The sequence below is a fragment of the Herpailurus yagouaroundi genome, unplaced genomic scaffold (genome assembly GCF_014898765.1).
Source record: "Herpailurus yagouaroundi ecotype Mexico unplaced genomic scaffold, PumYag 189, whole genome shotgun sequence".
NCBI lineage: Eukaryota > Metazoa > Chordata > Mammalia > Carnivora > Felidae > Herpailurus > Herpailurus yagouaroundi.
The window spans coordinates 15420057-15432993 of NW_024412420.1; the positions used below are offsets into that span (position 1 = coordinate 15420057).

The following is a 12937-nucleotide window of genomic DNA, read 5'->3' on the forward strand; positions in this document are numbered from 1 at the left end:
TCTCTCTCTCTCTCTCTCTCTCTCTCTCTCTCTCTCTCTCTCTCTCTCTCCTTGAGTTCCCTGAAGGCATGGAAAGACTTTCATATGAAGGACCTTGTATACCTCCTTGAGGAGCTTAGGCTTCCTCAGGAGGTCAAAGGGAAGCCATTGAAGATTCTAAGGAGAGCAGTGATATAGTTTCATTCTTGATCAGCTATACTGGAAGGAATGGTGGAATCTATACAGAAAAATGTTCATCAGGTCCTTGGAGTAACACAGCTAGAATTCATGGTGGGTATGAGCCTAGTGAAGATGTGAAAGCTGGAGAAATGAACCAAGAGAGAATGTACGAAGAGAAGAGCAACAAGGGCTTGAGGACCAAACTTTGGGGATTCCCCAACCTAAGAGCAGGAGAAGGAAAAAGAGTCATAAAGAAATGGAGAAATGGTTGGAGAAAATGAAGAGAGCCAGTTCATGGCATCAGAGAAGGTTAGGGAGGAGAGCTTCAAAGTGGAGGTGAAGGTCAAAAGTGTCAAGTGTGGCAAAGGGACCCTATAAGATCAGAATCATGGAAAGGGTCTTGGATACATTGGCCAACAAGTTGCCAGGACCTTTCCATGGTCACATGAGTGTGTTTACTGTAAACAGTACCTGTGTTCTTGAAGTACCTCCACACTGAACTTTAGGCAATCAAGATTTTAAATAACCCAGAGGTAAGATGTCCATTGTTTAAAGAAGTCCTGCCACAGTCCGTTTGTACACCTGATTATAAAGATTGTGAGCTTTGGTCTTACCAATACAAACTTTCTACAATAATTAGAGTGTGCTTTAAGTAGTTTAAAGATGTCAAGCTTGTTTGGATTTGATGATTCATAATAGTTGATGATTTAGGAACATCTACCCAAGAAGCACAAGCAATCAGAAATGCTCATGAATAGAACACAATTTCTGGGGTTTTTATTCAAGGCATAAGATGAGACTTATTTGGTATCTTAAAGAGAAGCTATGACGAAAGAATTCAGTTGTGTGCCTAGGTGAAGAGAAAGGCTCCTTACTGCTGTTCTAGCGGAAGACAGCAGAACTCAGGGACATGCTCACAGCAAGAGTCCACGATTCAGCTATAGCTGCAGATCCAAAACCAGGCTGCTTTGCATTTGGCTTTTCTGATCCTCCCTTCCACTTCCTAATGTAAATCCCAAAAGCCAAAATTGTCAGAGAGGGAGAAAATCTTGGAAAAAGAGTGAGATCAGAGCTCATCATGATCATCTTATCCAAGCCTCTCATTCTATAAATGAGGGAACTGAGGCTCAGAATGGAGAAATGGCTTACTTAGGATCATATAATTAGAAGCCAAATCTGCTAATCCCCATGGATTCCCAGCCCCCATCAGCAGACTGCAGAAATGTTGAATAATTTCGCAACCAATATGATCTGTCAACTACTTAGGGGCAGATATCAAAGACAATAAAAAAAAACAGAAAAAACACACTTGTTACCCATAGATATGCCATGTTGAAGAAGAATAAAGGGTGAATATGGAAATGATACAATTCAGTGATATTAAGGTTCCTTATTGCCATCCTGATTTCAATCATTATTTCTAATTTGATGACACAATTTTGTTTCAATAGTTTGGAACAACTTAGATATAATTATATCCCATTGGTTGAAACAACTTAGAACCACAAATAGTGACCCTACTCAAGAGCAGTATAGTTACCCAAAATAACACACAGTCATAACAAAATTAATGTACATGATTTTAACAATGGGGACAACTGAGAGATAAAAAGAACCACACTATAATGATGACACTGGATGCTTTTAAATGGTAGGGTTATGAATGCTTCCCCCGCCCTTCTCTGTACTTTTTTGTTCTCTCCAAATTTTTTGAAAACATACCTATTCCTCCTACACAAGCAAAAAGAATAAAATTTACATGAAAAAATCCAAAAGGAAATTCTTGTAAGTGTTCTAGATAAGTAAAGTGTTGTAAAAAAGACCCAAGTAAGCCTCCTATTCCAATATAATCACTAAATTACACTTGAGCTTGTTGTTCCGGAAATAAAAGTTTTGTCACGATTTTCACTGTCACAACTTGTGATAACTGCTGACTTTGCCAATTCTGAAGGGGAGCTATTAGGAAGTGAGGAAAGGACACCAAGCTTCCTATGGGATCAAACAATCTGTAGTTCAAAAGTGACTGAGGTGTGGGTATGAGCTTCAGGCAAAGAGAATGCCAAAAGGAACAACCCCTGGAAAAATGTTCTGCCAATTTACTGCCAGTCCATAGTCCAAGATCATGTATTAGAATCACCTCACACTGAGCCACACTCTAAGAATGGACTTCCCACACAAATAAAGGATTGTAAAATTTCTCTTCTGGAAATCATGTCTGAGTCAGATAAAGCCTAGAATCTTAGAATGTTGGAGCCACCAAGGGCTCAAGTGATCATCTCACCCAACTATGTTACAAATGGGAAAATGTTAACCCCAAAGAGGAAGTGATTTGCTTAAGGTCATACAGAGAGTTTGTGAAGAGGCTAGGTTGAAAAACAGTGAATTAGAAATGAGGGACAGGGGACAAGACCTTCAGTCTATATGAGAGAGTTGGAGCTCAGACAACAGGAAAAACCCGTATCTCTCAAGGGACTGTACCCTTAGTGAAAACGTGATCTAGAAAAAGAAAAAGAGAAAGAAAAAAGTATGCTTATTGTCACAGAAAGATTTAAAAAAAAAAAAAGCTGAACTTTTATTTGGTCTCTAAATTTAAAACATTATGTAAAAGAAGCCAGTCCAAAAACACCACAGATGTTACGATTCTATCCACATGCAATGCCTAAGCTACGCGACCCTATAGACACCATCGTGGTTGCCTAATTTGAGGTGGGGTGTCCTAGGGAATGACTTCTGGGTAGTGGGTACACGGTATCTATTTGAGGTGATGAAATGTTCTAAAATTGTAATAATGGCTATACAACTCTATGACTACAATGAAAAGCACTGAATTGTAAACTTCATACAGGGGAATTTTGTGGCATATGAATTCTATTTTACACAATATGAATTATACTTCAATAAAGCTATCTTTTAAAAAGGAACTCAGATGTGGAAAATCGAATAAGACAGAAGTAATACACAAACAACACAATGGCTGAGAATGTTCCACTGGTTCTGAAAAGCATGAATCAATTCAAGAAGCACATCAATCCTAATTAGGAAAACAAAACCAGACCCACCCCTAGACAAAATATAGTGAAGCCACACAACACTTCAAGACAAAGAAGCAATCTTAGAAACAAAGAGAGGGGGAAATAAATAAAAGGATTACCAACATGGAACCACACTTAGATGGGTAATATGCTTTTTAGCATCAGCAACAAAATGCGAAAGACAATGGTATGATAATCTTGAAAAGACCGGAGTAAAATAGCCACCCTTCTGGAACTCTACACTGAACTACACCATCGTTCAGGAGGGACCACTAAGAAGAGACATTTTCAGACAGAAACTGGGAGAACTTATCACAGGTACTGTAGGAACTAACTACCAAAGAATGCATTTCAGAAAACAAGAAATTAAAACCAGAAAGGAGGAAGAAAGTGAAAAAAGCATTGGAAGCAAACAACCCAGTAAACATACAGGAAAATCTAAAAATAATAGTAACAATGACCAAATTTTTGAGTGCAAAAACAAGGCAGAACTAGGGGCATCCGGCTGGCTCAGTCAGTTAAGCGTCCGACTTCAGCTCAGGTCATGATCTCACAGTTCGTGAGTCCAAACCCCTCATTGGGCTCTGGGCTGACGGCTCGGAGCCTGGAGCCTGCTTCATATTCTGTGTCTCCCTCTCTCTCTGTCCCTCCCCCGCTCACTCTCTGTCTCTCTCTCTCTGTCTCAAAAATAAATAAACATTAAAAAAAATTTTTTTAAAGGCAGAACTTAAAAAATAAAGAACATAAATCAAAATTTCTTTGCACCTTGTTTTATATGCAAGAAGAGAGAGATTAGTTAAAATTAGCACTATGTCTGCACATTTAAAAATTAATAAGCATCAACAAAGAAAACAAGATCAAGCTGATAGATCTCAGGAAAGGGGAAAACAATAAGCTAAGAAAGAAATCACAATTGATAGCAAGCACAAAATAAGATTTTAAAAATAAATCCAAGTGTGTCAGTAGTAAAATTCAATGCAATAGACTAAACCCTATTTTTCTGTCAGACGTTCAGTGCCCTGACCACCCTACCTGAAAGGCTTCTTCCCCCATCCTTCTCTGTCCCCTTGACACTGTCCCCAGTGTCTTAGTCCATCCAGGCTGCTATTGCAGGTTACCAAAGACTGGGCAGCTTATAAACAATAGAAATCTATCTGTCACAGTCGAGAGGCTGGGAAGCCCAAGATCAAGGCTCCTGCACACTCAGTGTTCAGTGAGGGCCCGCTTCCTGGTTCATAGACAGCAGTATTCTCATAGCAGGAGAGGTGAGGGAGCCCTCTGGGGTCTCTGTTTATAAGGGCTCCAACCCCACTCATGAGGCTCTATCCTCAGGACTAATCAGCTCCTAAAGGCCCCCACTTCCCAATACTGTCACAATGGGAGCTAGGATGTCAACATGAGGATTTGGGGGGCACAGTCTACAGCACCCAGCTTTGTTTTGCTTCTTAGCACTTACCACTTGACATAGTCATGTTTGTCTGACTCTTTTTACTGCCTGTCTCCCCACCTGAACGTAAGTTCCTTGAGAGCAGGTCTTAGTTTCTTTCACTCCCCTGTCCTGACACCCAGGACAGCTTTAGGTCATCGTGGGCATTCCATGATTATTGAGTTGAATTTATTGAGTTAATAAGAAACCCAAGTGGCCAATCAAAAGATTCTTTAAAGGCTTAATTTCACTAAGAATAAGAAAACTACAAGCTATAACAACACGATGCCATCATACCCACATTTATTGGCAGTATTTGTATCTGTTGGCACTGCACAAATTTGCAAGTGAAAACAGATTGCTGGGTGAACAATTTGATGCTTTTTTTTTTATTATTTTTTTTTCAACGTTTATTTATTTTTGGGACAGAGAGAGACAGAGCATGAACGGGGGAGGGGCAGAGAGAGAGGGAGACACAGAATCGGAAACAGGCTCCAGGCTCCGAGCCATCAGCCCAGAGCCCGACGCGGGGCTCGAACTCACGGACCGCGAGATCGTGACCTGGCTGAAGTCGGACGCCTAACCGACTGCGCCACCCAGGTGCCCCTTGATGCTTTTATATACATACACATACATTGTGGAAGGATCACCACAATCCAGCTAAATGACGTATTCATCACCTCTACTGGGTCACCTTCGGGTGTGTGTGTGTTTGGGGGGCTGCAGGTGCACGCATGCATGCTGGGAAGATTTAACTTAGGATTTTTCTTCTTAGAAAATTCCCAAAAATACAATACAGTATTATTAACTATCATCACCACACTGTACATTAGAGCTCTAAGACGTACTCATCCCGTATAACTGAAACTTTGTACACTTTGACCAACAGCTCTCCATTTCCATCACACTCCTGGTCCCTGGCAACCACCTTTCTACTCTCTGTTTTTATGAGTTCAGCTTCTTTAGATTTCACATGTAAGAGAGAGAATGCATAAATGAATGCAACATTGTGTGTCAGCTATACTCAAATAGACAAAGGTTTTTTTTTTTATTTTTTTTAAAAATGTTAACAAAAAATAGGCCATGCAGTATTTGACTTTCTATGTCTGGCTTATTTCACTTAGCATAATGTCCTCCAAGTTTATCCACTTTGAACACAAATGACAAGATTGCCTTCTTTTTTTCCCCTTCTATTGTGTGTGTGTGTGTGTGTGTGTGTGTGTGTGTGTGTATAATCTGTATATATATTACAGTTATCTGTGTCTACAGACATTTGTTTCCACTTACGGCTTTTGTGAGCAATGCTGTATTGAACATGGGGGTGCGGTTATCGCTTTGAGACAGTGATTTCATTTCCTTTGGATGTATACCCAAACGTTTTTACCAAGTTGTAAAACAAAACAAAGAAAAAATAAACAAAACAAAACAGATTGCTGGGCCCTACCCCCGGAGTTTTGGAGTTAGTAAGTCTGGGGTAGGACTGAAGAATTTGCATTTCTGACAGCTTCCCAGGTTCCCAGGACCACACTTTGAGAACCACGGCTCTGGAGAATGACTCACACAGGTACATAAAGAGAGATGTTGACAAGGATGTTCTTGCAACACTGTTTATAATGATTAAAGAAAGGAAGAAACACCCTAACTGTCCTTTAGCAGTGGAATAAGTAAATAAAAACATGATCTGTTTCATTATGAAATACTACAAAGAAGTTAAAATAAATTATAAGAATAATGTGTATTAACACAGATAAATCTCAGACACGTAATGTTGAATGGAGAAAATTGATGGCAAGCTTTATACCACTTGTATTTTCTAATTTAAACTGCTAATTCATACGCACACACACACACACACACACACACACACACACTGTACATGGATACCCTATGTATAATTTTTAGAAGTGTTTAAATTGGAGAATAATATATCACCAAATTTAGAATGGAATTTACCTTCAGGGGGACAGAGGGAGAGAAGAATGGGTAACGGATCAGTTTGAGGTCGACTTGTAACGTTTTTTCCCCAAAACTAAACCAAACAAACAAAACACACACATAGCAATGGTGTAAATACAGCACAAGGTTACATCTACCAAATCTTGGTTGTGGATTTATAGGTGTCTTATTGTTTTTTTTTTTTGTATTTTCAGATGTTTGAAATACTTCATAATTAGCAAGTTAAAATAAGAAATAGCAGCAGTGCCTTGTTTCACCAGGTGGCAAATCACAGCTCACCGGCAGGGGACTTCAGCGCATGTGTCTTGCCCCATATACGAGGTGAGTAGCCCTGAAACCCACCCAGACAGCTCAGAAATCAATCTGGCTTTGTCCTTGACAGAGTGATTTCCTTGAACTCCTTTCTCTTCTTCACCAAAGAAATCACTGTGGCAGAGACCAAGATTCAGGACAGCCTCCCCCAGACTTAGTCCTCCCATTGACAGCCTTGACTAACATAGAGACAACGTTTTGTTTGATGCTTTACACACTGAGCGGTAAGAGGAAGTGTATTTACTGCGCTGAAACATTGGAGCTCTCACTCGCAAGGCAGAGGACTGGGTGTCTGGGAGGCACCTGTCCCTGATAAAGGCAGCTGCTGGTACCCATGGGTGAATGGTGGTCCCAGCACATACGGAGAACTGATTGCATAGAGTGCAGAAGTGTATTCATAGCACACATGCAGGTGGCTTCTGGGAAGGAAGGATGAGAGGCTGAAGTACAACAGCTGGATCTGGGACATTCTGAGCACAGCGTGGAGGGTCACTCTGTCATTGTCCAGGGCCACGCCTGAGGTCTGGATAAGGGAGCTCCAGCAGCACCAGCGAAATCAATGACACCGGAGCAGACACTAAGGAAGCTAAGTGTGTTAAGACAAGAGTTTATGACCAACACTGGAGCAGCCATCATCCTAGCAGCAGGACATAGCGTCAGCTGCATCTCAAAGAGAGATTACGTAACTAGCACTTTAGCCCAAGATGGGACAGTTGGCTTGCATGGACTCAGCACGCACAACTGTGGGAACTATCAACCGTGGCCGGACATCAGGAGGCATCAGCAGGAGCAGGGCACCAGCATAACTGTCACTTCTGGGCTCCTTACTGGGTGCAGAAGAAAGAAAATGAGTTGTGTAGTTCCTGGTACTTGCTCAGTGTCCAATAAATGTTAGCTCCTGTCCTTCTTCTTGCAGGCACTTAGAAAAGAAAAAGGGGAACTTGCTAGAAATGTTACCCACTGTGCATTATTGAGTCAGCTTCCATAGTGAATATACACCATATTCAGGTGAATCCTGTTGACTTAGTGGTCCTACTGGTTTCCAGCTGGCCCAAGCGGACGCTGGGCTCACTGCACCTAATGAATGTTAATTAATGGTGATGAAGCCCTTTGGGGAGAGGATTAATGACACAGTCCTCCTGTGCTTTCAAGTGGTTTTATAAGAAGCACGTACACACAGAGTGAACACTTTGGAAAGAATGAATACAAATGAGAACCATCACTGCTTTGCAAGAGGAAAGTTTATTAGATTTACAAAGGGATTCGGGGAACTGCAAGGAAGGTCAAAGCAACAGAGAGAACCACAACACACGTCGTATGACACCTTCACAGCCCAGACCTGGCAGACCATCAGGTCACAGCATAACTACAAGAGAGCAGCCTTGAATGATGAGGGTCAGGTGGGCTGGGCTCAGTGCCGGGCCACACCTGGGCGCTTGCTCTCCTTCCAGATCGTGATTTATAGGGATGCCTGGGGCTGGCTCCTGTGGCTGATGCTCGTCAGAGAAGCAGGGCCGGCCCATCGATGGCCCCTCTGTCTTCATGCAATCCTCTTGCTGGCCCCTGGATATCTAGCACCCAAAGGTGTTGCAGGGCCCACAGCGGGAGCGTGGGCCACACGGGGCGCAGGGATTGGTGACGCAGGGCCCGATGGGCTTGTCACACGCATTGGTCGTGGCGCAGGGGTTGCAGGGAAGCCTGGGAGACAGAATTAATAGCTCATCAGCATGAGAGGGATCATTTTTAAAAAGGAGGGAGGTCAACCCAAGGAGACAAAAAAAGCAGAAGCCATTCTCCGACATCTTAGGAAGCCAAGCCTTGTTCAGACTGTTCTTCTACAAAGCTCTGAGACAGTGTCAGAGAAGAGCAAAGAAGACTGAGGGTGGGATTCCAGCCCTCATTCTATAACCCTGGAGCTATGGGGAAGTCCCTTCACCCCTCTGAGCCTCAGTCTCCCTGCCTGTAAGATGGGATTGGTAATACCTACCACACAGAATGTGTTCATGAAAACACTGTGTCATGCTCATATGTGAGTTGGCTATACTGTCCCCACTCCGCCTGCCTCGGATGACTCCAACAAGGATCAATGAAATAGCGGATTTGAAAGTGTGGTTTGAATCTGAAAGCGCTGCTCAAATACATGTGATGGTTGTTGAGTTTTGTTTTCCCTTTTGCTGTGACAGGCCAGCCGTGAAGGTAGAAGGCTTTATCTACCCATCAGCCTCCAAAAGCTCACCAGCTGGAGAAAACAGTCAAGTCTCCTGAGTATCTTTTGGAAAAGAAAATACCTTTCGGCCAGGCAATGACAACAAAAAATTCCCTCTACGGTACACTATTGTAACAGAAACCTCTGATCTCTACAGACATGCTGGCCTCTGAAACTTAACCCGAAAAGTCTCTGTTTTGTCCTTGGGTAGAACCATATACATGTGCCTTTCAGGGATGATGTCTGCTGGCCACTCACTTGCAGTCCTCGCTCTCCAGCAGGCCCCGGTACGTGTTGATCTCGCACTCCAGCCGGGCCTTGACGTCCAGCAGCACCTGGTACTCCTGGTTCTGCCGCTCCAGGTCACAGCGGATCTCGGCCAGCTGGGACTCCACGTTGGTGATCATGCACTGCACCTGGCCCAGCTGGGAGCTGTAGCGCGCCTCGGTCTCTGTCAGCGTGTTCTCCAGGGAGTCCCTCTGTGAGGGGAACATACGGAATGTCACAGCACCGCTTCTCGGGGCACCGCCATGGGACTCCAGAGAAGTCACAGGCTTCACCAGGTGAGGAGAGGGTGGGCAGCACCCCGAGCGACACCCACCAGGTTGTGCTGGGCCTGCAGCTCGATCTCCAGGGCGTTGACCGTGCGTCTCAGCTCGATGATCTCCGCCTGGCAGGACTGCAGCTGCTCCGCACTGGACACCACTTGCTTGTTCAGCTCCTCGGTCTGAAACAGCACAGGGGACGAGACAGGGTGAGACCCTGCCTCAAGGGCCGCGAGGGGCCGAGGGGCCCGGGCGGCCGCGTGCCGAGATGCCCACCTGGGTGGTGAACCATTCCTCCACGTCCCTGCGGTTGGTCTCCACCAGGGCCTCATATTGGCTCCTGGTCTCGTTGAGCACGCGGTTCAGGTCCACGGTGGGGGCCGCGTCCACCTCCACGTTGAGGCGGTCTCCGATCTGGCAGCGCAGGGTGTTGACTTCCTGAAGGAGAAGGGAGAGGAATGAACTCAGGAAAAAAAGTCCGTCAATAAACTCTCTTTGAGCAAGTTCAATATGATGGGAAGAAGATTGCAATGAATTTAGGAAATATGAGTTGAGGCCCAGTTGATGTAGAACCAGCTGAGTTACTTCTGTGTGATACAGGCCTCTTACCTGAGTGTCTTCTCATCTGCATGATGAGGCTGCTTGAAAAAGTGATTGCTAATGCTTCTTCCCAATCCAGGATTCTATCATTTCTTTCTGATTTTCCCTTTGCTCAGTGATAAGCCTGGTATGGTAACTGGTTTATAATTATTGTTACTTCAATACAGAGAAACCAGGCATAACTCCTCCCATTTATTTCCTGGTCTTCTGCCATTATATAGTGTATACATAGTTTCCTCTTCTACGTTAGCCAACTTGACAATACATTATATTTTTAAAAATCTAATGTTTGATAGATGCATCTGACATCCTCTATTACATTCAACCATGAGGTCTGAATCACCCATTATTTCAGTTCCTTCATCTCTCATTTTTCCCATTCATCCACCCACCCATCCATTCACCCACCCACTCATCCATCCATCCACCCCTCCATCCATCCACCCCCCCATCCATGCACCCATCCATCCATCCATCCATCCACCCACTGGGTTCTAGTATCTAGGTGACATATAACATAAGGGAGTTTGCTGTCTTCTTCCAGTCTTAGTCCTTCATTTGTCACCTTCAAAAGCTAATAGAACTTGTCAAACAGTAGAAAGTACTTTAAATATCTTTGTGTGGACTTTTGGCCGTATATCTGGCCCCAAGGGAAAATAAGTCAGCTGACCACATTCTTTTAGTAAAAGAGGTAAGCTTATGAGCCAGTCCCTGAAAATTCCCCCAAGAGGGTTTTGAGCAAGCAGCAAACTGTTGTGTTAGTTCTGAGGCGCTTAGTAAAGACCAACCTTATCCTGCTCGGGGGAGGTATGGAGTGCTCCATTTGGGATGATGGGGGTGGGACTCCCTCACCTGCTCATGGTTCTGCTTGAGGCTCAGCAGCTCCTCCTTCAGGGACTCCACCTGGGCCTCCAGATCGGACTTGCACAGAGTCAGCTCATCCAGGATCCTGCGCAGGCCGTTGATGTCTGACTCCACCAGCTGCCTCAAGCCCATCTCCGTCTCATACCTGCACACATGCCAAAAGGTCAAAGGGAGTAAAAAAAAAAAAAAAAAAAAAAAAAAAAAGAGAGAGACTTTTTTCCAGGGCTTTACTTGGCTGGCCCAGTGGAATTAATTACATTTTGCAAGTTTTTGAATTTCTAAAAAGTTTTTTGGAAGGGAAAAACATGCTACCATGCTGAATGAAAAAAAAGACTTATTTCTTCCCTGAGACCCACAGGGAAGGTATTGGTTGGGGGCCTATGTACAGTCTTAATCTGATATTAACTGCATTTGTTCTAAGAACCCCCATGTACAGGCTGCTATGGATTAGGCCTTGTCTTCTTGCCTCTTTCAGTGAGTTGGTGAACTTCATAAGCCTGTTATATAGATTGTCTTACCATCCTTTCCAACCACCTTGAAAGCAAACTGATGTAATGAAAGCATTGAATTAGAAATCAGAACCATGGATAGATTCCTTAATGTCTCTGAGCCTGGACTTCTTCATCTATACAATGGAAACCAAACTAACACTTCACAGGTTGGTCCAAAGATGTAGAAATGGCATAATAATTACAATTACATTGTAAGCTATAAAGTCCCTTAAACATGCAAAGGATTCTTATGATTGTAAAGATCACACCTAGAAAAAAGTCATTCGCTAAAATGGATTTTGCTTCCTATTTTTGTGATTTAGTAACTTTTTTCTGACGGGCTGATAGTGGTGAACCTACACTAAGAAACAGGTGTGAAATTCACTTTTAACCTGGACCCACATATTAAGTTGAAAAAGAGAATGGGTGGGTGGTTTCTTGCACTCCTTAAAAGGAGGCTTAAAATGCAACATTCTTGCATTCAGTGAGGAAACTGACATTTAACCTGGCTAACCCAATGCAAGAATCCTCCCTGTGTCACCCCAGACATCTGCTTGCTCGCACCCAGGACAGAGTTCATCAGGTCATAAGTCAGCCTGTGTGTTACTAGAGTGCTCTGATCCTCAGAAAAACCTTACTTGGTTCTGAAGTCATCCGCAGCCAGTTTGGCATTATCGATCTGCACCACCAGCCTGGCGTTCTCAGACTTGCTGCACAGGATCTGGGGACAGGATTCATTACGAAATGAGTTATACTGAGAAGGAACGCCTGTGCCTTAAAGTGAAAAGCTTTTTTTTTTTTTTTTTCCAAGCACACATTCTCTCCAAATAGCTTTGAGTCTTTTCAGATTTTCAGTTTGGGAATAAAAGGAAGATGAACCAATTAATAGCACTGTTCATTTCAAAACTAAAACAGTCAAGGGGAAATGTGCCCTTAGTCATTAATTCTTCCTCTCCTTGGTCTGCCTCTGGCTTCTTGCAGGAATTGAGCAGACTGGGTAATGAGCCTCACTTAGGGTGACCTGTGTCCCAGTTTGCTTAGAAATAGGGGGTTCTTGGGGCGCCTGGGTGGCTCAGTGGGTTAGGTGTCCGACTTCGGGTCAGGTCATGATCTCGCAGTTCGTGAGTTCGAGCCCCACGTCAGGCTCTGCGCTGATGCCTCGGAGCCTGGAGCCTGCTTAGGATTCTGTGTCTCCCTTTCTCTCTGCCCTTCCCCTGCTCATGCTCTGTCTCTGTCTCTAAAAAATAAATAAATGTTAAAAAAGAGAAAGAAAGAAAGAAAGAAAGAAAGAAAGAAAGAAAAGAAAGAAAGAAAGAAAGAAAGAAAGAAAGAAAGAAAGAAAGAAA

General features: G+C 43.5%; 1 protein-coding gene across 1 annotated transcript in view; it reads right to left on the reverse strand.

The window, feature by feature from the left end:
• Positions 1–8108: 8108 nt before the first annotated feature.
• LOC121044984 (keratin, type I cuticular Ha3-II) overlaps positions 8109–12937 on the reverse strand; it is a 6706-nt gene continuing 1877 nt past the window's right edge. The window contains exons 2-7 of the mRNA XM_040497521.1: positions 12230–12312; positions 11089–11245; positions 9913–10074; positions 9693–9818; positions 9350–9570; positions 8109–8583 (exon numbers count right to left, since the gene is read on the reverse strand). Coding sequence (XP_040353455.1) covers positions 8457–8583; positions 9350–9570; positions 9693–9818; positions 9913–10074; positions 11089–11245; positions 12230–12312 — 876 coding nt within the window. The 3' untranslated portion in view covers positions 8109–8456. The remainder of the gene's footprint in view (positions 8584–9349; positions 9571–9692; positions 9819–9912; positions 10075–11088; positions 11246–12229; positions 12313–12937) is intronic.